General features: G+C 41.3%; 1 protein-coding gene across 2 annotated transcripts in view; it reads left to right on the top strand.

Moving 5' to 3' along the window:
* Positions 1-27378, top strand: part of ST7 (suppression of tumorigenicity 7) — a 143169-nt gene that overhangs the window by 60317 nt on the left and 55474 nt on the right. For both annotated transcript variants that reach the window (XM_039570824.1, XM_039570825.1), the window contains exon 2: positions 15321-15403. In XM_039570824.1, coding sequence (XP_039426758.1) covers positions 15321-15403 — 83 coding nt within the window. The remainder of the gene's footprint in view (positions 1-15320; positions 15404-27378) is intronic.

The following is a 27378-nucleotide window of genomic DNA, read 5'->3' as shown; positions in this document are numbered from 1 at the left end:
CCTGCCTTTTTAGCTGAACTACAGGGATATCTGATTTCAGGGAAAGCTTTGCAAAATAATTTACTGAGCAATTGTTCTGTGTCAGTGGGAACTTTGACTAGAGTTTTGCCCATCTGCATTCATTATGCATTTGGCCCATTATTGTTTACCATACTACTAGATTATAGAAGTGGCAACTGCTGCTGAACTCTTCAGAAGTGGGTGCTGTTACCTATTGCTGTCAGGAAAGACACAAACAGAAGTTTTGTACTCAGGCTCCTTCTCCTTTTGAGACCATTTCCAATGCATGTGGATGGGATGGGAGAGGAGAGGATAAATCTACTGTGCTATGTTTGAATGACATTGCAAATTGAAACTAAATTGAGCTAAATGACAGAATGAATAATTTACAAGTCAAGGAGAAAGGATATGCAGTGGAGGCAAGGAAGTGGATGCACATCACAAAAGTGGAGGCAATAAGAGGCTTTAAAACTACTGCAGCATGGAAGAAAGTAAAAATGGCCTTGTGAACTGGACTCTGGTATGCTGGGGAAATTAACTTACAAACTGCAGGTGTGCCCTGAAGAGATGGAAGAACAAATAATTCAGTCCTTTCAACCCGTGTGACAACTGCAGGTAATCTGATGTATGGACAGCACTTTGGTTCCACTCGCGCTGGCCTCAAGCAAAAGATCTTAATGGGCCCATCAGCTAGCAGAGGCTCTGCTTTCCCTGTCAGCTCTGTGCAGGGCTCCTAGTGATAAACAATTCTAAAGAAAGGGAGTATAACTGTGGTGAAAAAATTTCTGTCTGCTCACAGCAAAACAGAAAAATCAGTAGTGGTTTACTCAGAAACAAAACAGTACATTTCAAGACTGTCAATAGAGAGTTCAGGTGTTTCATTTTATTTGTCAATTTTGCTTTCCTTTTTTCTGCTTATTTAATCTTATCAGTGAGGATTTGGCAGAACTTGCTTAGCTCCATATGAAATAAGTGCGAAACTGCAGGATAAAAACTCTGTTTTCCTTCTGCAGCTGAGCTCAAGGCAAGCTGTGCTCCTTGGTACCAGTGTGCTCTGCATGCAGGGAGTTTCTCCAGCCCCTGAGAACATCCTTGTCCACCTCAGTGAAGAGGTCTTTTGTAACCACTCCTCAGGAGCTTGTTTTCAAACACCCAGGCAGCAGGCTGTAACTCAGGACGATTTGCTTTAATTACTCATTTGAATATCTGTGCTACGTGTTTACTTGTAATTTTGCCTCAGTAATCCTCAGCTTGCCTAATTTGCCAGAATTTCCCAGACCTTGAGTATGGGCAAAATGTCAGTGGCCTTTTGAGGAACTTCAGTTCTCCTGATACATATCCATGTAGTCAGCATTTTTTCACAGCCAAGCAGCATTGAAGGCAGTGCAACTGGCAGATGGGGCAGAGAGAGTTTTCGTTTTCTAAACAATGTCCTCTTGCCTTTTTTTTTTGCTTTACCTCGTAGGAACAATCAAGCATAGGATTAAAAATGTTTCCTTGGTTTTGAAAACCAGTAAGAGCAACATACTTAAAACTGCAGCAAAAACAACTGCAAGTTGTCTGCCCAACTCTGGTTTGAGACTAACTAATCTCTGAGGGATTTACCTATTTGGTGGTATTAATTTAACTTGGGAAAACCGGCAATATTAAATTAAATTGTGGAAACTCCTACAGGAAAAAAACCCCAGCTTTAGGGAAAAGATAATGATTCTGTGCTATTTAGTTAATTATCAAAAAAACTGAGTGTACTTCATGAGCAACAAACCTGGAGTAGTTTCCTTAGGAGTTTTACTTCTCAAAAAAAGGCAACCACCATTTTGGAGAAGTCTAAAAGCCTATTATAACATTTCCATTTCAAGAGGTGCATTTTTCCCACAAAGCCATGTTTATAACTCATAAGGTAAAAAATACTAGATTTATTTATTTAATCCAAAAATTAATTGTCCTTGGGGCAAAGTACTTGTCAATGGGAAAAAAAATACAGGTTTTGAAAAACAGTTAAGTATTTTTTTTAGTGTTATGCTTCACTGAGAAAATTGTGGATGTTTTTGGGAAAGGGTTAATTTCTTTATTGAAGTATTTATGCAACAGTAAACAAATCTTGCTCCACTGCATGTCAGACAAATACATTTTTTAATACAACTACAAGATGGTAACATTACTTGATACCATTTCAAGCTCACAGACCTGTGGTATTTCCCGCCTTTGGCTTCTGCTACCAGTATCAACTCTGAGCTTGGCTTTGCTGGCAAGCTGCAGTGTCCTGTTTCCTTCAGGCAGCAAAGCCTTAACAAGCCCAGATGGTTTTCCTTAATTCCTCTAAATGATGTTTCCTTTTTTCAAAGTTTGGGATCTTCTTGCTCAGTGGCAGCTCTTCACCATGTGAAGGATTAATTGCATAATATGAAAAAGCTCTTCAAGGGACCCAATAGTGCCAGTGTTGCTGGAGCTCAGTGAAACCTCCTTTGGGGAGCTGTTTTTCTTTTTATAAAGTAACAAAGAAAAGAGGGAGCTCATAGCCAAATACACGGAGACCCAAACACAGCACAGCAGGTTCTACGTAGTCTTTTTCTGCTAAAAGTGAGCTTTTTAGTCTGCAAAGCTGTATTAGCTTTTTGTTCTAATCACCTTTACATACCCTCTCATGCTGTAGTTTATCTCCCAGCCCCTTTATATGTAGTGAAAAGCAAGCAAGACTGTTCACAGACCACCATGGTGTAGACTACCATGCTGTCCTGGGACAGACTGGACCTAGATCAGGTCTGCTGGAAACTACTGGATGTAATGCCTTCCTTTGGATACAGTCAGCTATTTCGGAGGGTGACACTACCAGAATCAGTCCTTGGAAAAGGCCAGAGCAGTTCACTTTGCTGGGGTTTGGGAAGGTGCTACATGTAAATGAAGAGCGTAGTAGGGGGGCCAGAAATTAGTGCAAAGATCTCTGGTGTGTTTGCACACAAAAGGTTACTTAGGTCTCTTCCCAAAGCACAGTCAGGGATCTAAAGCCCCAAAGCACTGCACTGAAAGACTGCAGGCAAGCCAGCCATGAAGCCGGGAGCAGAAGCCAAGATCTATTGCAAGTTCGATGTTGCTCCAGTATTATATATCCCTAAGCACATCCCTCTAATGGGAACTTCCAGCCAGAAAGTCAGCTGCCCTCTTGGTGGTATTTTGTGCTTTGAATAATGAGCAATAGGGGTTTCGTTGGTCATTTAAATGCTACAGTTCCAAGTGCTTAAACACACTTAGCAGGTTCTGAATGTCTCTGTTTCTGAGCCAAGTGGCATTTTGAAAAGCATTACGTTAAGTAGCCTCCTACTCATAATTTTGCATTCCCTCTTTGAGCTTTCTGTACCAGAGCCCAGTTTGAATGTATTGCTGTATTGATTTTGGTATTCCACCACTCTCAAAGTTTTGTTCTGGATTTTTCTGCTGAAGCAGTTGCTCATTCAGATGTGTGTTCAGAGGGGAATTGGCTCCACGTGCCACACACTTGGAGGTCACTTTCCTATCACTCTCCCTCAAAGGCCAAATAGAAAGCTAGCTCCTGACCACAGGTGTAGGGACAACTGGGAGTGGATTGGAGGTTCCCCAGCTGTTGAATCCTTTTGCACTGGCATTCCCCTACCCAAAAAAACCCCCTAGAAACCTTTGGTACTTCATTAAGAGAAAACATGGCAAGTTTTAGCTTTACAGACAATTTTTCCAGGGTGATCTAAATAGGTCAAATTAATGGACAGCAGAAATATTCCAGTGCAGTGATTATCATAATTAACCACCAGCATCTGAGGATTAACATAGCCATAGTTACTAGTCCTAGATACACTAGCATGAGCAGAAGAAGAACAAGCAGATGCAACAAAACCACAGCATTTTGATGGGCTGTTTTTGCAGCGTGGCCTTCTCTGGTCACCAGGTGCAGTGATGAAGTAGCACTCAGTCACGTTTGGAGATCAGTAGAAGCAACAACCACCGCATGTTCTCAGCTCTTACCAGCCCTAGAGAATGGAAAGCTGAGCTCCTGAGATCTGTCTCACCTCTGTGACATTGCCTGCCTCACCAGACTTTGAAAACCGCTTTCTAATTGTAGATGTTCAATTTGAGCCATATTGGCCTGATTTCTGAGGAACTCACTCAAGTCAGTGTCAAGGGGGGACTTGCAAAGAGGATCTTCAGCCATTACCTGCCTGTTTGCAGACCCACATCTGCATGATGAGTGGAATGGAAGGGCAGAGTTGCTGACCAGCCGTGCTTCTGGCACGCCCTCCCTTTAGCTCAACATCTTTCTCACAAGCCAGTGTGCAAAAAACCTGTGCAAAACCCAAGACATAGACATAATCACAAAGATAAATACTTTTGGGGGTTTTTAAAGTTGCTTTCTGTATCATCATTTCTAGAATCCAGCTACAGTTTGATACGGTATGACATGCAGAGTATTTCCCTAGAGTTATTTACTAAAATGTGGGGGTGTGCTCTTCAGCTCCTTGATGTCCACCTGGAGAATTCAGACAGGTAAATGAGCATTTACTTTCACAGATTCCCAGCTGGATCTAAACGTGGGAGCTTCCAAATGCAGCTTTGAATTTTCAAGTTGGAGATGATACAGTATAAGAGTGGTGCAAAACAGGGATGAGAACACAGGTTACACTAAGTTCTGTGCAGGTGTTACTTCTCATGTGAGTTTCACATCTACCAAGGGTGCTACATTTGGCTAATTTAGTCAGGCATTTTTCACTTGTCCCTCCATGGTGGTTGGCTTTAGAGGAAAAGAAACCTGACAGTAGCTGGCAGGTAACTCACAGTGCTGGGGTTAATGTATTTGTGTGGTGTTTCTGAACAGCCTGACTGCTGCCACAGGTAGAGTACCAGTTAATCAAGTCCTGTCTGCAAGTCCTGCCCCACTCCTCCTGTGGTCCTTCCTACCTGCATGAGGAGAACCACCTCTGAAAAGATTCAATAATTTTAAACAGAAGAAAGGAAAATTAAAGAAGACACTTTGGGACAGAATGCTCTTTCAGTTATTTTAAGCCAAGTCAGCCACGGTCTTGTTTGGAATTAAAACCATCAAATGTTCAATAAGAAAAATAGAGGCTGTCTTGCACTGCCTTTCCTCATGGGATTTCATCAAAGGCTAAACTAAATAACATCATTATTGTTCATGCTAATGAGGTAGACTAAGTGGCATTTAATTTGTCTTCTCATGAAACAAACCAAACTTTAAAACTATGGACGGTCTGGTTTTGTCTAGTGGACACACAGGACCGTTAGAGGAAATGGCACTGGAGAGAGACTCACAGCCTGTGGGGGACAGGAGGACCACCCCAGCCACAAGATGATAATTTTTTAAAAGTCTAACTTCATGCTATGTGTCCATAAGGCTGTGTGAGAGGGGTGCTCCCTCAGACTCCACTGCGTCATTTGCTGTGCATTTGGTTGGAAATTCTTTCTCTGGAGCTCATTCTACTGAAAATCTTTATTATGCAAAATTCCACCCCCCCCCCCCCCCCCCCCGCCGAAGTTTGTCTCCTTATCAGTCAGGTCCTGAATGCAGATTGCTGTTCTGTCTGCAGAATTACTGCAGAGCCTTTTCCATTTTAATAAGTGTTGGCTATCCCAAGGCTGGTAGACAATGGAAATTATACAGCACTTGTCAAACTTGCTGCTGTGCTTTCTTTGAAATACCCCAAAATGGAGGCAAAGAGGTAAAAGTTTTCTACTTGCCTTGTCTTCTTTTTCTTTTGCTACAATTACTGTGTGAGTGACACAGTGTTAAGAATATTTTGAAGGGAAAAGTTGATTATTAGATACATAGCAAAAATGAATCACTTGATGGAAAAATAATTTTCCCCTCCTTTTTGTGGCACATTACCCAGTCCATCAATTCCTGGGAAAAAAAAAAAAAATCCCTGCCTCATATAGAAATTTATCATAGGTTGAAATTTCTTATGGGAAAAAACCAGCATGAACATCTTATTGATTTTGTAAGTTTTCAGTGACAGGATAATGATATCAGCTATTGTAGATCTCCAGGGAATTTTCATGATGCTGCTGGCTCTAATTACGAAAGTGTTTTCTAGTCACCTCTGTTCCAAGAAGCGCCTTGCAATGTCTTGTATGCAAAGAGATCACATCTTAAAGACTCTCAAAATAGATTTACTGTATAGAGTCAGGCTTCCAAGGTTAGGACAGAAATGTCTGGAATAGAATATTTCTCCAGAATTTAAAGGAAAAAAAAATGCTTTTAAAAAAACGTTTAGTCAATATACAAATTTCAGCCCAACTTTCTGATTTTTCTTTCATTGCTGAGATAATTTCGTTTGATGCACAAATCATGGTGCTCCTCATCTTTGTATGCCTAGGAATGCAACACACAAGCAAGGATGAAAAATGTAGCACTGCTCGTATCTGTTGGTTTAGTGCTCCTATCAAGTCCTGCCTGGAACAAAAGGAGGCTGCAGGGCAGCTGAGGGTGCTTTGTTCATGTGTCTCTTTTGTTTTAGCATGGGAATTAGCTCCTCTGAGAGAGGTTCCTCGATAATGGGAACCCATGGGATGTTTACTCTTTTGTGGAATGCTGGTGAAAACTCTTTGCATGATTTGTCTCTCTAGAGTAGATTAGACTTTGTTATCTGTGGCATTGGAATTAATCACTGTGGCAAACTTTAGTTTAGGGTATTCTTTACACAGCTAATGAAGCAACATCAAAAAGATTTAATGGTGCAGTTACCTCCCTGAGTGTTGCATGAAAGAAGAGGGCAGAACATACCCATTCCATTGAGAGAGCTGTACTGATCTGGTTCTTGGAACAAAAGCCTTTAATTTTCTTAAATGACTCTAGATAATTAGGTTTAGTAATTGGCTTTTGTTTTAATACAGCTTTGAAAGGCTAAACCATATAAATCTGTGTAATGCCTCAGAATAATCAGCAGTTAAGGTAACAGGTACGTTTAACTTTGCAAGGAGTGCCTGTCCGAACTGAATAAAGATCTGTCAGTTCAGTTACGTGAACGGTTGATGTTAAGAGTAATTTTGAAATAGGGATTTCTTTGAACACTTTGAGGTGCAGAGTGGAAAAGAAGGTATTTTGTTGCAGTGTTTAGGTACATTTTTGCAGTGAAATATATTACTATTGATTTTCGGTAGAGCCCAATTGCTGTCCACATTAAATTGAAGACCTAAAAGACTTTAAAACATCTACCTGATAAACCGTGCAACAGCCATACTCTTGCTCTACTCCTGCTTTCTCTTACAAGTGTGTATCAAGAGAAGGTAGAAGATGTCTATGCGTAGTGATACTCCGCAGTCACCTGAGAGACCACTGGGGAATCCATCCTCATTTGGCTGTTGCATCATATCAGGAGTTCTTTTGCTTTTGTGTTTGGGAATTCAGTGATACACATGCTGGTATGTGTGTGATTAGAAAAGGAAACCACAACCAAATTGTGAAGGTGCTCTCTCCAGTATCAGGACTGGTTCTGCCTACAAAGACATCCATCACAAATCTGAGAGAGCACTTCCTCATGCAGTGCAATGCTGAAGTAAAAATTAAGACAAGGATTCATATGATTCTTGAAACTAAAATCTGTAGGGGAGATGTGTATAATGACAATGTTTCAAATCAATTCACAAGCAACTTGATTTTAGAAGAATTGAAGTTGAAAGTGTTGCAAGAGAATTTGACTGACGACCAAGCAACAACATGATTTTGCACATTCACATCTCTAAAAATCCAAGTATTAATATCTCTACTCAACATGTCATTGCTCATCCTTAATGTCTCATTCTTATTTGACCCAGTCTTTCCTTTCCACTTGTACATTATTAATATCACGAATCTGCTTTTAGTGTTAGGACACCATGACGGTCATAAAGAAATGCACAGTAGTTCAATCCCTGATAGCTAAGGGCTGCAAGGGCCCAGGAAGTGATTTCTCCCTCATTTTCTTTAAATGGAAATGCTGTGGGGGTTTTGTTGGTTTGGGGGTAGGGGACTGGAGGGGTTTTTTAGAAGAGTTTTTGCTGCCAACTATTAGCAAATCTTGGTGTTCATGCAGCATGCTCTGCAGTTAACAGGAGCTGTGTAATTAACTCATGTCACCACTGCATTGTGAAAGCAAGAGCAAATGTCCCTGTCCCTTGGCAGGGGTAACTATGTGACAGAAAATTTGCATTATAATAGCGGCTTGCATTGGGGAAAGTTGATCTTTTCTTCATACTTTTACTCTCCCCAAATCCACAAGGTAGGGAGTTCATGATCTCAGACAAATGGAATAGCAAAATACTGTGTTTGAGTCTCGTTACACTAAGTCTGCTTTAGTATTTAAACTCCCAAGACAGAATGCTTTCCTTGGGGTGGGTATAGTTATAGTGTGTCCTCTGCCTGTATGTCCAACCTGTCTGTTCCTGAGGCATAGTGTAGCTGTTGGCCATAGCAGGACATTCGGGGGAAATACAATGGCCCTTTAGTAGCATCTTCTGTTAAGGGTTTAATAGTTTGTGAGAGGTGGCTTTGGGGTGCATTTGATAGCAAGGAATAACTTGTGGACAGCATCTCTTCCTAAATGACCAAAGCTGTTATTGTTGGCAGTCTTATTTCTCCCAGTGAAAAGGTACTTCTGACATGCAAAGCATCTTTTGCTGAAGTAAAAATAGCCTTTGTTTACATTCATGTTGCCTGTGTCATTTCTTGTGTCTTTTTTACTTTTGCTGTTCTTGTCTCTATCATCTTCTTTCTATGCATGATAATTTTTATTGCTGTTCAATTTTTAAATTTTCTTTTAACTCATCTCTGTATTTTACTAGTCTACCTCTAACCTGGTTTTCTTTTCTTTTTCCTTTCCCAACTCCCAATAGGGTCTTAAGTGCTTTTTTGTCTCACAGATCTGGTTTCCTTGATGCACCTGTATGCCCTTCTGCCCTCAGCCCTGCGTTGGTTCTTATCTCTTAAGAGTTACATTTCCCTGTATACTGTTCACAGTGAGGATGAGCAAACTTGCTGTAACAGGCTGAATGCACTCTGAAGGATGCAGTGTATTTGTCTAAGTCCCAAAAGTTCCACAGCCAGCACAGACTAATTCCTGCTAGGAGTGAGATGAGTTTTGATTGATACAGTAACTTCTGGACATGTGTGCTGGATATAATTTGCTCAGTAGGCAATTGGGTCACAAAACATTCTGGAGAGAATGTTACAGTTGCCATTTTCAAAACTCTATTTTTCAGTTATAAGTAAATGAACTTGAAAGTTTTTGACATGTAACTCGTTCTGTGTTTACTACCATCTGCTCTTTCTTCTCTGTGGGCTATGCTTTGTGGCCAAAAGCCTCTCCCATCACACCAAATTTTTCTCCAGAAGACTGTCCCTACTCACTTTCCCTTTTTACTGTGTTCTTCTGTTGAAAGGGAAAACCTGCATTTAAGATGTGGAAACATGGAAGAGAGAGTGTGGTGGTCTTCCATCCAGAAAGTTCTATTTCCCTAATTTGAAACATCTGTATGGGCAGAACTTTGATTATGCACAACTATGTAGTTAATCAGAGTTGAAGTAATAGGAGGCTTCTGGTACATCACCATCTTCTCTCACCTGGGTTCTGATCCAGCGGTAACTGAGAGCAGCAACAGACTCCTGGCCATTAGTGCAGGCTCCAGGCATCTGAATGCGACTCTCATTCAGCCCCATGCCTTTAGGACGGGACTGGGTGCTTGAACAAGTGAGTGGGCGTCTGGATTTCCTTGTACACAGATAAGACACCAGCTGTTTCTGACTGGAACGGCCACATGTTTGTTTACAGGTGAGAAATTTTTTAAAGTTTTGAAAACAGATCTAGACAAAAGGCCTTACAGAAGGAAGCTGCATAGCATCTGCAACAAGTAAATGGAAAATCTCTCTGCAGCATTCTGAAATGTTTGAATGCTTACTTCTTCTTTGGTAATTTCTTTAAGAAGTCTGAAGAAGTTAAAAAAATCTTGTTAGCTTCCCAGGGAAAATCCTGGTAATTGGTAGAAGTTGTTTTGTTTTTCTGAGACAATACTCTCTGCTAGCTTTAAATCTGATGGAGTTTGTATTTGTATTTGGGGTTTATATTTATATTTAGCTGGAGACCATCAATTAGGCATTATGAAATGCATAATTCAGCCTGACCCTAGTACATTATAGTTAACATTCTTACAAGGGAGCAGTTGAGAGTTCAAAAGTTTACGTACAAACAGTTCAATTAAAGTCAAGAGTATGCAGTGTTTCATACTCAGAGAGGGAAAGTTTATATATTTAGTAAAAGAAGTTTATTGAACTTAATTTTGCCCTCTTCACTGACACTTTGGTAGAAGAGTTCTTCATTGTTGCAACAACTTTGGATTGGGGAGCGTCATTAATCCAAACAGAGGCCCCTATGAAATAAGCCAGTCACTGCCCTGTCTTCTGTACCACATTGGAACAGCAGCCTGAATGGATGGTTGCAGTGAAAAGAAATTGCATTGCTGTGTCAAAGGTCTCCAATGATAGGTTTCTTTGCTTCTCGCCTGTCTAAGGGATTTGGAGCTCTTGGCACTGGTGTTAAAAAAGTTTGCATCAGTCTGCATACCAAGAAGATATTATGGAGGGCAGAGACAGAAAGTGCAGCAAAATTTCTTAGTGACTCAGATATTATAGCCATGATGGCTTAAGGACTGGTAATGCACTAGAAAGGCTCTGTGACTATAAACTTGTATATATTTTCTGGCAATTTGTTCTTATAAAATTAACTATTGTACCCAGTTATATTTTTATTTATGTAAGTTAATTTTTATATTATTTATTTATGCATAATATAAATTTTATTTAACAAGGTTATTGAAATATATATAATTTTAAGTGCATTTTGAGATAACATTCTGTTTCAGGATGCTATTTTTCCTCTTAAAAATGCCATAAATTATGCACTCCTATCTTTGCTTTACCTGTTTGTGTATATGATTTATGTTACATTGCAATTAAATTTTTATTTGCATCTTACTCTACACTTACATCACCTCACACTCAGAAGTAGGTAATGGGTCTGTCATTGTGTAAGATCTGCATGTGGGAATAGTTGGTAGTTTGCAGTGCTCCCTCCCCTAGTGACCTTCTAATGTAATTAACTGACGCAGCAGTTAATATGGTACTTCTAGGAGTTTAACCCCAGTATTTCCCTTCTACTGTGGTTCCTCACATGCTTGAAATCTGAATCCCTCAAGACCTTGAAGAAATTTATAAAGCAACAGTGGGTTTTTATCATCTTGAGTGATACATTTTACATGTTTCAAGGATTTTATTACTAGAAAAATACCTGGATTTTCCTCTCGTGTTTATTCCCAGGTTCAGGATTAATCACAAATATTGGAAATGAATAACGTGAATAACAGGAAGGAAATGGCATCTGCTTTCAAAAATATTTCAATCACCTCTTTCGATTAGTCTCAGCTGGGAATGTTAGATATTACTTTTGTAACTTGTCTGCTGTGAATTGAATAGGATGTAAATTCATCTCTGTGAACATGCGCAGTTAACAATGAAATAACAGTCCTTTCCTAGATAGTACATAGAAGGATGGAATGATTTACCAGTGTAACTTAGGCACTTCTGAAAATGTAAATACACCTTATTCTGGATGTCTCAAGTATTATTAAAATGAAAGCAATAAAGAGAAGGGAAGAGAGAGGGGGGGAATTTTTAAGGCCAGGAGTCTCTCATAAGTAGACATGTTTGTCTTTTTTAGACAGAATTTATAGGTCATGCTGGTTTTCTTTAAAAAAATACAAAACAAGCTGTACTAACACACCTAAAATAGATTATTCACTGTCAAAAGCCTGTGCAAACAATTGGGATTTGACAGTAATTTCAAACGAGTTGCCACTGTAGGAACACCAGGCAAGTTCCTTTGTATAGATACTCATTACATGCCCTTTTTAAGTCCTACCAAGTTACAGACAAGAGATGATATTCCAAACTGAATAGCTGCACCATTTTCCATTTGTGAACAGAAACAGGCATACACTGGAATTCAGAAGAAATTACATACAGTACTACCTTTTGCTGGTGATTCTACCTGGCTTCTTTATTCTGCAGTCATCTGGTATTGTCTTCAGCTCACATTTCTCAGAAATCTCTCTCTGCTCCTCAATCCTGCTACATCATCAAATGGAATACACAGAAGAAAAATACTACTATCCAAATTAAGGCAGATGGACAGGTAGCATTATCTAATGGCTCTAGTTTACTGCACATACTCAGGAACCCTGATTCCACAGCGGGGTGGAGACATTGGATATGATAGTGATTTCTTCAGTGTCAGAATGCTGACTATGAAGAAATGCTCCCGTTTGGATAATATCACAATGCAAAAGTGGATTAATTTTTACTCCTGAGATTAATTATTATGAGAACTAGGCCTTGATGTAGTTTCCACTGAAACAATGATTGAATTCTCACTGACTTCAGAATAAAGATAGTCAGATCACACATGCTTAGTTTTACTGTTTTGGAGATATGTTTCCTTAGTAAAAGTGTTTCCTTAGTAAAAGTGTTTCCTTAGTAAAAGTGTTTCCTTTTGTTAATAATATTTATGGAGACAAAGGGATTGGGAGAGTAGCTAATAATTGACTAAAGGTGACATTTTTCATCATGAAATAGAAGATTCTTATATTTAATGAGTGGGAAAAAGAATGGCCAAAGGATTAGAGAGATACAGTCCAGATAAACAGCTCTGGTCGTTGAGTGCACCTGTATCAAATCTACTGAGTTATTCCAGTTATCTGGGAATCTGCCCCATACAATCTAAAGGCATCTGGCATCATATCTGTTCATCTTGCCAGTTCCTGTGACTAAGTTGTAAAAGTGAAGAATTGCAGCAGCCTATAGTAAAGAGGGTAAAGGAGCACCAGTATATGTGCAGGCAAAGAAGCAAGCAGTAACACAGGTGAAAATTATAGATAAATAAAATCCAATCTCCATTCACATCTGAGAGTTTCTCTCTAAACCAGTATACATTGCTTGTAGAAGAGTGGTGACACAGGAAAGCTAACAGCATTTCCTATGAGCCCTATTCAATCTATACCATCCATGAGCTCCACAGAGCTAATTTGTTGAGAGGGCTCTTCCAAGTGGGCATGCATTTCCCAAAGCAATTTTTATGGATGGAAGTCAGTAATAATATTTAAAGCAAATAGACTATATCCTTATTAAATGGATATGCTTATGTGGAATCTTCACAGTAGACTTAGATGGCTCACAGCTTTGAAAATCAAATTATCTCCAGGGTAATGAGAAATTTTAATAGGAAAAATTCCAGCATTCCATAGGCTTTGAAGCTGTGGTGGAAGAGTAGAAGAGAAAGCTCCTCTGTAAAGTCTTTTGCTGCCTGGCTTTTCATGTTATTGTTGTCACTGCAGTAGCACTGTGTTACAAGGTGGAACATGGGCATCTATATCCCATCATAGCATATTCTCCCTCAGGAATATCCTGACCTAAGCAAAGGAAGTAGTTTCACTGGCAGTCTGAAATTTCCCCAGTGACATAGTTTGAGTATGTCTCTGGCTTAACGTTTGCATTCTAAAATGAGGAATGTTTCTTCTAAAAGACTCGTGGTAGCTGGCGAAGCCAAAGCTATTTCAGTCTCTCCATTCCTCTTCCTACTTAGTGAGTGCTGGGGCTGAAGAAAGCAGGGACTACTATTTCAAAGTCTGCTTTTATAGGGAAGGGAAGGGAAAGGAAGGGATGTAGCTGTGTTGCACACAGCAGTGTTGAGAATGTGATGCTGCTTTACACTAGCTGAGAATCTGGCATCCAACTCATTTGGAAGGGAAAATGTACAATGGCATTAAAACCCACCAGACTTGTTCTTTACTATATCAGCTTGGTGCTTAATGTCACTTCAGTGGACTAGGGAAGGACAGTTCTGTTTTAACACTTTATGGCTTCTTCAAGAAAAAAAAAAACAACACAGAAAATAAGCTGCCAAAACCCAAACAAAGCAGCTGAATTGCAGGTCTTTAATCTCTTTTAGTGATGCATTTCTGGAAAACTTTTTTTTTTTACTGGTTGTGGAGAGTGAATCATATGTTTGATGATTTATATTCTGCTGTTGTTGTCTCCTCTTCATTTTTTGGCTTCATATTATTTAATTTCTGTTAAGTGTTATTTCTAAAGAGAACAGAATGAACCAAGGGCCTCACACCTACATATCCAGGTCTTTCATCAATGTTTTTTAATGACTAATAGCCTGCTACAAGCCTTTTAAATTTACCTGCTAACTATTGTCAGTTCCCTCCCCAGTCCTGGATACATGTACATATACAAATATATATGTGTGTATATACATAAATGTGGATGTATGAGAAATTCTTTGGCACTGGTTGAGACCAGTAGGGTTGTTCAGGGTTATTCTAACCCTTCATGTAGTTTAATAGGGGATGTTTTCATTTGTAAAAGATTAAAGTGATGGAAAGTTGAGTCTTCTTTAAACATCTAGAATTTAGTAGAAGTCTAGTTCTCTCTAGTAGCTTCCGTAGAGTCAAAAACCTAGAATATTTTATTCTCTTAAGGCCAGCCATAGGGATTTTCTATGAGGGATAAGCATGACTACCTGGTGATTTTCCCAGCAGCTTTCAAGATGGGATATGACTAGAAAAGCCCTTTGGATTTCCAGAAGCCCATACAGGTGGAATTGCTCATCTGACTTCACTTCTGCCCTAGATTTCAGATAATCTGGACAGCTATCATGATTTTCACCCCTTTTTAACAGAAAGCTAGTTAGGTCTTTTTCTAATCATTTATTCACTGTTGTCATGCTGAGTGGTTCACCAACTTTAGAGCAGTACAATGAGTTAGGAAAATGCAATTATCCTCTACTTTGTAAGTGATGAACCAAGGTAGTGAGAAGTAAAAAACTTTAAAAAACTTCATCAAGATCTACAGGATGTTGAGACAATTTTGAATGCAGGACATTGAGATAGACTTCTAAGATTTCTAACTGCAATGGAGTAGCAAAGGCATATAGTAAAATGTTTTCCATATATGATGGGAAATCCTAAACTCTATGTCAGTGGAGCACTGACTGAAATAGGAAAGTCCCAGACTTGTGTGCAACTGTTTTCCAATGCCTTGTGATTGACCTTGTTGTGAAAACAAAATTCTGCATGTGGCAGTCTAATGCTCTATCGCATGTTAGGCAGATGGGACAGGATGTTATTTGAACTGTCTTTTTTATCAAAGTTAAGGTAATAACTTATCTGCAGTTGAGAGGAGGAAGGGACACGTGGAAAACATGTCCTGCTCTTGTACTCATGGTTTCCTCTCTTTTCTTTTTCAGTGAGCATGTTTTTGAACACATTAACCCCCAAGTTCTATGTTGCCCTGACAGGCACATCCTCATTAATCTCGGGACTTATTTTGGTAAGTACTACATCTATTAATATCACTTTACAACTTGATTTTGATATCCAGAATTGTATTTCAGGCTTCATGCAAATTAATAGGTGTCTTTTTTTCTTCTATACACTTATAGTTCTGCAACACATAAAATTTGTCTTTATTTGTATGTCTCTTTCTGTGGGAATGAAAAAAAAAGATGTTTCAGTGCCATATCTTTGAAGAAAAAAGTCTTGAAGAACAGTATGACTCACTAACAACCCTACAGTAATTCATAACAAATGTTTGCACATTAAGTGCTTTCCCTGACAAGTACTACAGAAATGAAAAAGGCCAGTAAAAAGGAAGATGAGGAGAGGTACCAGCTATCTCAGCTTAGTGTGGTCCTTTCAGAAAGTTACAGCAGGACTTAATAGAGAAACACCAGTTCTGGTGCCAAGATTCCAAGGGATAATTATTTCAGATCTTCACTTCTAGAATCTTTCCCAGTACATATCTGCCTATTTGCTTAAATGTCTGTATTTTTAAATCGTTTAAAAAACCCTCCTCCCATAGGTAATTCCTGAAGGCTTCTTTATGCAAATTGATGCAGTGGAGTGAATCATAATACTATCACAATGCAGGAGTCCAAAGCAGAGCATTTGCTCTGAATTTTCTTCAATATCTTCATAGAAACAAATGGAGATAAAAATATAAGAATTAACAGGGTGTACCATTTATATTATTATATGTGGTCTGTTCTTGTTTCCTCACTGCTGAGAGTTGGCTTACTGCTTATACAAATGAATAGTATAGCATAACAACTCAGAACAGAACAGAATGATCATCTAGTCTACCTGCCTAATGACAAAAAAGTTAAAACATGTTATTGAGGGCATTCTACATAAGCCTCTTAAGCACTGACATGCTTGGGTCATCCACCAACTCTCAAGGAATCCTGTTCCAGTGTTTGATCACTTTCTCAGTAAAGATATTCTTCCTAATGTCCAGTCTGATCCTCCCCTGTCACAGCTTTGAACCATTCCCATGTGACCTGTCTCTGGATACTCAGGAGTAAGAGATCAGCCCCTCCCTCTCCACTTCCCCTCCTCAGGGAATGGTTGCCTTTGTTTTAGTCTTGTTCGTTCAAGCTGTACACTTTTAAAATCCGCTGGATACAAGCTATAGACCCTCCCTTGTTGGGGAAGATGAAACAGGAAAGCCTTATAAATATGATTGCCTGACAAAAGATTTTGGGAATATGAAAAATATAAGCGACATCGAAATGAAAGCCGCTTTTGAAATACCAAGTCTTAGTTACTGAACAACTGGAAAACAATGGTATGGCCGACTGAAGGTAATCCCCTCTTGATTGAACAATACCCTCTCCTTGCAGGCAGGTCCAAGGGTCAGAGCAGACCCTACTAGCTCAGCAGAAGGGGTCCAAAGAGTAGTTTTTAGAAGTTAAGATGTAACACTCTATGGTAATATAAGAACTCTTATAGGCTGTATGTAAATGCTATAGGATTTGTATCTTGTATTAGATTGGTTAGTGACAATTAGAATATTCAGTACAGAAGATGATTTATTGTATTGTAACCAGAACTTCAGACACTCTCACTCTCTCTCTTACTCTTACACACTCTTACTCTCTCTTCACACACACTTCTTCACTCTCATTCCTCTTGCTCTCTCTCTCTCTTACCCGCTTACTCTCTTGCTCTCTTGGGCCTGCTCAGAGCTGCCAGCTGCAGCTCTAAGCAGTGCCCCTATACCCACGCCCTTTGCAATAAACCGCATGTTCCAAGATCTGACTGTAGAGATCTCTTGTCACCGTCTCCGACCGTCTACGCCCGGTCCAGACCGAACCCACCCCCAGAGCACCCGCACTCCCTCACCACACCAAACCAGGCATGTAATTGGGGGACCAATGAGACCACGTGTAAGCTATTGTAGTGATAAGTGGAAAGAGGAATGAGAGAGAAACGTGGCTAGAGGCTGGTTCACATCACCTCGGATCTACTAATCTCAGAGGAACCTGAAAGCAACAAGGATCCTTACTAAATACTATCAGTTTGTTTTGGGAAATCCACACCTCTCACTTCCACACTGCCATTAGCTGATGTAGATAAACAAATGGCATCCTTGACTACTTAATGCCTGTGAGACTCTCATCACTCAGATGATTTCAGGTATAAAGCAGCAGGTGCACTGCTGCTGTGCCTTGCTCTGAGTTTCCTCATAGCAGAAGGCAATTACCTAATGTCTGCACCTTGGGCATTCATCAGTGTTGTATGGATTGAGCCCCAAAGCACACAACAGAGCTCCAGAGAGATCAACAGAACTTTCAGAATAGGAGCAGGAGCCAGACCTGTAAGACTTGGATTCAGTTAAGCACAACTCACTCAAATGCACAGGAGAAGAAAATAATGTTACATTCAGCACTGTCACTCAGAAAGAAGAAAATGCTGGGCCCCACCACCAGGATGAGAAGGAATGAGAGAAGTAACATGGGTTTTACAGACACAATTCCATATTTGTTGCTAGAGGGCGAAGACAGCAGGAGGAGGTGGCAAGACAAAGACAGTTTATTTCGTGCCCTATTGAATTACATTTCTGAATCAAACAGGAATAAAAACTTTGCAGAGTGACTAATTTATGTGGAACTAAATTCATCATTGCAAATGTAGGTACGTTTTATACTGTATTCATGAAGGCAATTTCTGAGGAATGACCTCAGCAAGCAACGTAACAGCAAGAAATTTCTAAGCACTGTACTTTGATGGAAGTACAAGATGGAAGTGGCAAGAAGTACTCAAGACAATGATATGGAGAAGGGGCAAAAGGACACCAATAGAAACCTTTCATGAAGAAATCAGATTGAGCCTTAATCAAAAGAAATCCCTTAGTGTGTTGCATGAGAAAGTCCATTATGAACAAGTTGAAGAAACTGTGAGGTGACAGAGGTGTAGACACAGAAATAAGACTGAAAGCCTTTTTTCTTTTAGTCTTCACTACTGCTATCAGTTGTTGTTTGCTGTTCATATGGCACCACCGTAAAGGTGAAAAAGATATATAAGCCAGACAGGTAACAGCCAGGAACCCTAGATTGTAGGGACCAGTGTCTGTGCTGAGAGGAACATGTTTTCTGTACATTTGATAATTGAAAAAGAACTAAGCAGACATGGTCATGGAAAGAAGAAACTGCAAGTTGAACAGACCACACATCAGAAAAGACAGCTGATTAAGTTCTAGTGAGGTAGTACTAGCTTGTATTTAGCCCAATTGTGCTTCAGATGAATTATTTCTTAATCTTGCTGTTTACAAGTGGCCCTGTAACATGAAGAATTGCCGCATTGCCACACACTTAAATCAGACTACACAGCATCATCAGTTCTAAAGGATTCACTGCCCTGTTAATGGTATAAAGTGAAATTCTTTTATAAAATAAACATTGTCTTGTCAAGTCTACATCACTGGGGTACTTTTTAGACTAGATATACTATTATTGCTTGGAATTTTCCACCATATGGGCTGGCAGATTTCTTTCCATTATCAGTTGGCTGCAGTTCCTAATCAGAAGGAGAAATCACAGCACTGCAGGTTATGGAAATGATGGAAAATTCCATCATTTCATAAGTGTAGTAACTGATGGGAAAGTGATTGCTTTTCCTAACTCATGTTTGGGTCATGAAACAATGACTGCAAAGTTCAGCTTTTGACAATTGAATACTACGTTACTCCTTTGCAAAACACTGCACTCCTGTCTTATTTTGTCTCTCACTTTGTTTTACTTCTTTAGGTAAAATTCTGGCCTTGCTGTAGGCAGATTTAATTGAAGCAAGGATTTCAGACCTTTTTTCTTATAGGTCAGAACTGTAAAGAAAAAGTTTTCTATCTCAAGCATTTTCCTTAACAATTACTTGACTACAGCACATAGTTTAAATAAATAATTTAGCATATACTCACTTCATCCCTGCACTGTTGTAGGCATCAAAAATAAGAACAAGATTTGGTCCACAGTTGCATTAGAAATACTGTATTGGAAACTTGGTTCCACCACAGTTACTTTTAATCCAGTAAAATACAGTGTGCTGCCTCACAGAATACAATGAGCTGCATTGTATTCAATGTCTGGGAGGCCGAGGTTTTCCACAGGTAGGGTAATAAAATTGTCATGAAACACACCTGACGTCCAGTAAATGCTGTGAACTGGAACTATGTAAATGCCACTGAGATTTCTAAATAAAGCCACATATTTAACATACAGTTATCACAAGAGTCAAAGTTGGTCAGCAAGCACGTGAGGCACTTGCACTGCAAACTGATAGAGTCTCAGTTCTAACAAAGCCCAGGTAGAAGTGAACCTCAGACTTAAATCTCCACCAAGAATGCCTCGTTATTCTACTTCCAATCTTGGGACAGTACTAAGTGTCTTCTGCTACACAATGAAAAATATTCTGCAATGAACAAATACCGGGTCTTTCAGATGCAAGAATTAGAAAGCCTACAGAAGCGTGAGTCTACACACTGCCTAGCACTGAGCAGCTAGGCTGTTTGCTACTACCCAAGTATGTGTATAGTCTGTCAGTCACAGCCTTTTGTAGCCAATGGTACCAGTACAGGAAGTCTCAGAGGACCTGAGTAACACAGAAGGACATATTTGCTGTAGATACTAATTGATCTTCTGCTTGTTTCACTACGTTTGTGTAGTCTGCTGCAGAGGGGTAGAAAGGTGACTGAGTTCTGGGCGTTGCCAAAGACTCTGTGGAAGTCTGACAGTTGTGCAGGGACAGTCTTTGAGGGCTGAAAAGCTATACATGGTAACCATTCAAAGTTTCTGCTCTGCTCAGAGAAGGCTCACAGGTCAGGAAGGGCAGAATCATTGTAGAGAGTTCCCAAGAAATTGGAAACCCTTGCCAAGGAGCAGATGAGAAAGGAAGGATCTATTGGAAGGCAGGCTATAACCCCGTCCACAGACAAGAAAACAGTATTGTAACTACCTGGGGTCTACACAGTGTTGAGAGAAGTAATACACTTAATCCAGGCAATATATTATTTTCTTCCATGTTTCTGTATTTCCAGAGATGGATGAAGTAAATAACTATTTATTTTTAATATGCTGCTGTTGGGGTCTCCTCCCCTGCCATGGAGCCCTGGGAGATGGGCCCTGGGGGGGAGGCACGGGGTTTCCCTGCCCCTGCTCAGTCTCATTTCCCATTGGTTGGTTTGTGTTTCCCGGGGTGGCCAAGGACCCTCGGGTCCCGTGACTGTAGAGTTCCTGAGCTGAGCCCCGGCCATGCGGCTGGAGAAATAAACATCCCTGAAACATCTACCACAAATCTGTCCATATATACTTCCTTTCCACGGGACTCCTGGTTTGATATATGCGTGTTACAGTAATCCCCGCTGTAACAAACTGGTGGAAGAATGCAGGCAAGACACCGATCCCTGAGGAAGATTCGTGAGTAAAATAACCACTCTAGACCTCTCTCTTCTCATCTTGGTTTGGATATTCTCTCTGGACTATGGAAGAATCGTGGGAAATGGGGCTCTCTGAGCCACAGAGAAAAATGTATCTAGAAGTAAAAAGAATCCTTGAACAACAAAACAAAAAAGTAATGCAACCGGGAGATCTAGAACATTTTTTCATCTGGCTTTTCAAAAGGTTCTCCTATATTTCTCGAGATTTACGTTTTGATATCGAACCTCCTGTATCTTGTGAGGGGTGTTTCTGGGACAAGATCTGGGATAAAGTGGGATCAAAGAGAAGCTTTCCGTGCATACCTTATAATCAGGGAAGCTCTTGAGGAGCATTTGTATGGTCCCATTACCCCTAAAGCAGAGGATCCTACTTATCCCGTGGCCGAGGCTGCGCGGCCGCCATCCTGGGAGCACATGACTGCAGCCGTGCCAGCAGAGGTGCCTGTGCTGGATGTGCCCTGCCCCCTCGGGAGCGCGCGCCTTATCGCGGACCCCATCCCTGTCTCGGGGTCCCCGGCCATGTGACCGCGAGTGAGGGAGCGATGCCGCAGGTGCCGCGGGTGCCGTGGGTCACGAGCAGCCAGGAACCGGGCATCGGCGTGGCAGGCTGCTCTGAGCACACGGCTCGGAGAGCCCTGCGGAGGGAGAAGCGGCGGTTTCCACAGCGACACGAGAAGCTGCGCAGCACCGAGCTGAAACGGGGCCGCACTCAAAGCAGCGTGGAGTTTGCGGAGCGGAACCGCTCACAGGGCACGGAGCCAGCGGCGATGGCAACGCGGGGCTGCGCAGAGCCCAGACACGCGCCGGAGCAGCGCCGCTCGGAGGGCGCGGAGCAGCCGCAACGCGGGGGCCCGGCCGAGACGTCGGAGCCGGCGAGGCGGCGGCCACGCGGGACCAGCAGCCACAACAAACATGCAAGCACGTGATAGGAGGAGTTGTAGCCACGAAAGTCACAGGAACTGTGAAATGGTACAATGTAAAAAACAACTATGGATTTATAACACGAGATAATACAGGGGAAGACCTACTCATCCATAGAACTGCCATTAAAAGGAATAACCCTAAAAATTACCTGCAAAATGTAGGAGATGGGGAAGTTGTACAATTTGATATAGTGCAAGGAAAGAAGGGTTTACAAGCAGCAAATATTACTGGGCCTGGAGGTATTCCCGTCAAAGGCAGCTGTTATGCACAAAATTATAAACAATATCCATCCCAGCAATTTCCCTACCCACAGCCTACTTCCCGCTTTTACCCTATACCCAATATGAACCCCTTCTTAAGTTTACCCTATCCCCAGTTTATTCCTAATCTGTTTTTCACCCCATGGCTTCCCTATACAATTCCATTTCCCTACAATTCCTCTCTGATCCTGAGGGGGGAATGAAAAGGGGGAGGGAAGAAGTTAAACCCTCTCCTGCCTCAGTTTCCCCACAAAGCATGCCTGGAGAGTTCTGTCTCCCTTCTGTCAGCCCTAAGATGTTCCACAGAATCTGTTTGGACATTTAAAGATTCAGGAGGGTGGCTTGTTTTGTCTTGAAACTGTTCTTGTTATCCAGTCGTTTTCATTCTCCTTTTATTAAAATAAGACGGGTGAGATGTTGGGGTCTCCTCCCCTGCCATGGAGCCCTGGGAGATGGGCCCTGGGGGGGAGGCACGGGGTTTCCCTGCCCCGGTCACCTTTGTTTCCCATTGGTTGGTTTGTGTTCCCCAGTGTGGCCAAGGACCCTCGGGTCCCGTGACTGCAGAGTTCCTGAGCTGAGCCCCGGCCATGCGGCTGGAGAAATAAACATCCCTGAAACATCTACCACGAATCTGTCCATATATACTTCTTTTCCACGGGACTCCTGGTTTGATATATGCGTGTTACAGTAATCCCCGCTGTAACATGCTGCCTACTAGCACTGTATGTATCTTCTCCTGCTGACTCTTTGAGATATGACAAATGGGGGTTCAGTAACCAAGAGCAGTCTAAGAGGATGCTGAATGGGTGTATTTAATCCAGAAGGAATGGGAGTGCTTATCCTTCAAGGCTGTCATTAAGGACACTGAGCACGGTCAGAGGCATGCTGTTTCCTAGATCCAAGATGGGCAGGACTGGAGGATCTGCTGGAGTCACTGGCTACCCCTAACAGCTAAATAAAACAGACCAGGAGCTTTCTTTGTTGGAAGGCAAGTAGCATTGCAAAGTCACACTCACATGGATAAACACTCTTGCCTCCCAAAACATGGATGACCTTTTCCATACTGTCTACTGGAAACAGCCCCTGGGCTGTAGTACACCTAGAACATGTGCAGTCATTGTCTGGGAGAGTTGACACAGGAAGTGTGCTAGCAAACAAACAGCATGGATGGCTTGAGCCAAACCTGTGCCGTGGTCCCTTTTATTTATAAAAGAGGCTTAACCATGGAATCAAGTCTTGCTATCACTATGTTGCTCCTCCAGAGAGTAAGCTTCCTTCAAATCCATTAGATTGGTTGTTACCACCACTGCTATTAGAAGAGTTGAAGAAAATCTACACCTTTGAGACCTGAAAGTCTCATTCCAAGGCTGAAAGAGAAATCTGAGCTGTGGAAGTTGTGGGCACGTGAAATCGTACTGCTTCTGTTGAAGACTCCATACACTAGGAGAGAATGACAGTGTTTGCTGTAAGAGAGGATGCCTGTCTCAGATGTGATAAACAGAAAAGCACAATTCAAATCATTGATAGACATCACTCTTCGGTTCAGTGAGAGCCACCACCAAAACCATCCCTTGTGAATTGATGCATACATAATGGAATATCTGTGCTGAAAAACTGTGCAGAAAGATCAGATCTGATAGCCAAGTGATGCAGAATAGATTTGTTGCTACAGAGATAAATATAATTATCTGGGATTGTTTGTATGTGATAGCAGAGATAAGAAAGAGGATGACTATAACATTTTCATTGCACAGGGGAAGAGAAGTGCATTAAGAAGACAACATTTCCAAAATCAAATACTCTTACATTAAGCAATACCTATACCAGATTAAAATATAAAAATTCTAATTTGCATTTCTAAACACACAAAGCTGGAAATGGTTTTAACTTGGCCTTTTTGAAAATTATGGTCCCAAAAATCCCTTGAGGGTTTGGAGACGTTTGACCCTGTTTCAGCTCGAAAGCACTGGCATCAACTAGAAAGAGCCCCAAAAAGTTTGCCACTGCTGTGAAGGGGAGATGTCTGAAGATGAGCTCCCCTCCCACTGTATGTGTACAACAGAAATTAGGTGGCTTTTTCTTTCAGAAGTGGTGCAGAAATTACCTTTCTGATTAATTTCCTCTCTAATTCAGATCTCTGTCAATAGGTAATTAATCCTTACAGTAATTTTATTCTGTCAGATGATCTCTCATCTGCTGAACTGTCAAAAGATTGTTGACTTCACATGGCTTTCAAACTGGATGATGCAGTTAGAAGTCTGATTTACAGAAATTAGGTTTCAAACCAGATGACGCTGTCTGAGAAGGGTGCAAAAATTCTCTAAAGAGAATTTATTGTTTTGACTTAGGTACCAAATTACAGATTACCTCCTCATACACGCCGAACAAATCACTCCAAGCAAAGGCTTATGATGGTGATGATGATTTATGGCTTTAATTTCTGGGAGACTATGCACTCAGATCTGGCTGATGTTTCCTGGCATTGGAGTCACTCAACATAGCAAATATTTTTCAAAGCTGCCTTAAACAATTTATGAACTTTAATGCCTTTTTTAAAAGTAATTAATGCATTTGTAAGTCTAAGGAGACAGACTTACAGCTGTGTCACACGTTTGGGCAAGTTTCTGTCACTCAGCTGAACTGCAGCAGAGACCACATTTATATATATGTACATTCTTTGTGATTGTCCCTCAGTTTCATTGAAATTCAGTGTGATGGCTTTCCAGCTGGTATACATTTGTGCAGGACAAGTGGGCTCAAGTGTGCTTTTGTGCTGCTCATTCCCTCTCTGGGTTTTACTGACCTCATCTAAAAGCTGATCATGATTGAAATAATGAGCAGGAATTTATTAGCACATTTTGGAAAACCTTTATTTCTTCCCTCTTAGAAGAAGTACGAAGCTTGTTAGATACGGTCTGAATTTTGCACAGCCAGTCTGGCAGCTGTACTTGAGTCCCTGACTTAGATTATAGTGAAAGTCTTACTGAGTGTCCCTTGCCTCAGTGCAAGACTATAATTTTTATTCGTAACACCCACTTCCTCTGAGACTTTGGACAGGTAGAACTGTGGCCTTTGTGCCTTTATTTGTTTCAAAGTTTTCAAAGACAGAACAGAAACAGATGTTCACAGCAGATCTATGACTGTGTCTTATGGCACAGCCTTTCTCTTATGGTCAGCCACATGCTTATGATGCTCTCTTAGATCATAAGATTTAAACTTTAACCCCTTTAAAAAGTGCAGTGTGCCTAAGAGCATGAGAACAGCTAAAACCAAAGCTGACTCACCTGTGCCAGCTCCCTGCCCACCATCTCCAGCATTCAGAGGCAGTGATGCATGCTACAGGAGGCGTATCAGCAGTGTGGAACAAGTGTTCAGTGACACTGCATCGGCATTCTGTCCTTGGCACTTGGCATTCCCACCCAGGTGCTGTTGCAGGCATATGCCAGTGGAACAAGAACAGTGACAAATGCACCTCAGAGTAAGGAGGAATTGTCCACTGTCCAGGTTATGTGGGGTTTTGGTGATTTGGGGTGGGAAAGAGTTCACAAAGATCTGAATACGTTAATGCTCTGGTTTCTCTGTGACCATGTTTATCTTCCCAAATGCTTTGCATTCGCATAGACCTTCTGTCTTCTCCTCATCAGACTGCTCCATTCTCTCTTAGTGGTATCTCCCAGAAACACCATTAGATTGTTTTGGGGAGTGGTCCCCAGCGCTGCCACACAATCTTGTGTGAACTCGTCTCAAGCAGCCACCAGCTTCATTCCCTTTCACTCCTGTGCAGCTGGGGCCCCCTTCCTCCATATGAATCCTCTAGATGCTTTAACAACACATTTGAATTTAGGGGAAGCCCCAGTGCAGAATGCATTGGGAGCATCCTTTGGAGAGGAACATTTTCCTTCTATGCCAGAAAATTTATTTTCCCCTCCTTTAAAGGGGGTGGGGTAAAAAGTATGTCTGTCTTGTCTACAGACAATCCAATCCCATGGAGACAGAAGTCATTTTAACTACATAAAGAGGTCAAGAGAACTTAAAAACAAAAAAATATTGAAGGAGGGAGTGTGTGAAGCCTGGCCTACCTTAGGTAGACCCCTAAGAGGCCTCCCAGAGCCTGCTGTCTATAGGCTGACCCAGCAAAACCTGCCCAACAGCACACTCATGGTGTCAAAGATGGGAACAATCATTTCCCTTATTGCTGATTGTGTCTAGTAGGAAGAGATTTTATCAAAGCTTTCAGTACTGGTGTAACACACGGAGATACCGAGGAAAATGGAAAGGGCAGAGACTGCTCATTCACAGTTTTTAGTGCAATTTAGTCCTGCCAAATTTCTCAAAACTCCTTAGATTTGCTTTTGTTTCACATGGTATGTAGTTGTTTGGGTGACGATTCAAGTGCAACTTGTCTATTCATTATAAGCATGTGTTTCTTTACAATTTTTACCATCTAAACTTTTTCCATATTTATATAAAATAGTCTTCACTTCCAGGTTTATGTGGTTTCCTGAAATATGTGTATTCTTACTAACGTATTTTTTGGTGAAAATACCACAGATACATATTTATGTGTATAATTTCAATTACAGGGTGTTCTCTTAGGCTGTGAAATGATTTTCCAAGTAGAGCTCTGTAAATAATATTTTTTTTCTGATTTGCTAGCTCAACCAAATGCCTGAAAATAAAATTAACTTCGAGTCAGCCCAAGTCAGCCAAACAAAATAAAACACAGTTCAGCTAGGGGGAAAGAAATCCTAAAGGGAACAGGATTCAGCTTCCTGGAGTTTGTTTGGCATTTTTAACATTTTTTTTTAAATTAAACTCAGTGAATGTCTTTGGAAGCATTTACTGACGAAGCAAGAAAACCTGCTTTTCCTCACATTCCCTGGACTGCAGAGGGAGCTGAGGGAAGGCGAGGCGGATTCATTCCCGACTGCAGCATTCTATCGGCGTGGCTGATGTCGGGCAGAATGGAGTGGGGGGTTTCTAGAAGTCAATTTAAAGAAGGAGGCCTAACAGCTGAAATAATTTGCCGTAAGGTTATTTGGGTTTAAAAAAATAGTAATAATTTCGTTGACAAGATTTGAGGTTTTCCACCTAAACGTGGGTCACATTTAACTTCTCCGTGTGCTCGGGCCGGGATGACGCGGGCAGGTGCTTCCCCCGGGGTGCGCGGGGAGGGGGCCGCGGGGCGGCCGGAGCTGCCTCCTCGCTTTTCGGGCTGCGGGGCGAGGAGCGGGGCGAGGGGCGGGTCGGAATCGGGGCGAGGCGCGGGCGGAGGCCGGCGGGTCTGAGGGCGGGTCTGAGGGCGGGTCTGAGGGCGGGTCTGACGGCGGGTCTGACGGCGGGTCTGACGGC

Source organism: Corvus cornix, chromosome 1A (genome assembly GCF_000738735.6).
Source record: "Corvus cornix cornix isolate S_Up_H32 chromosome 1A, ASM73873v5, whole genome shotgun sequence".
In the NCBI taxonomy this organism is placed as follows: Eukaryota; Metazoa; Chordata; class Aves; order Passeriformes; family Corvidae; genus Corvus; species Corvus cornix.
This window is presented reverse-complemented; position numbering and strand designations above follow the sequence as displayed.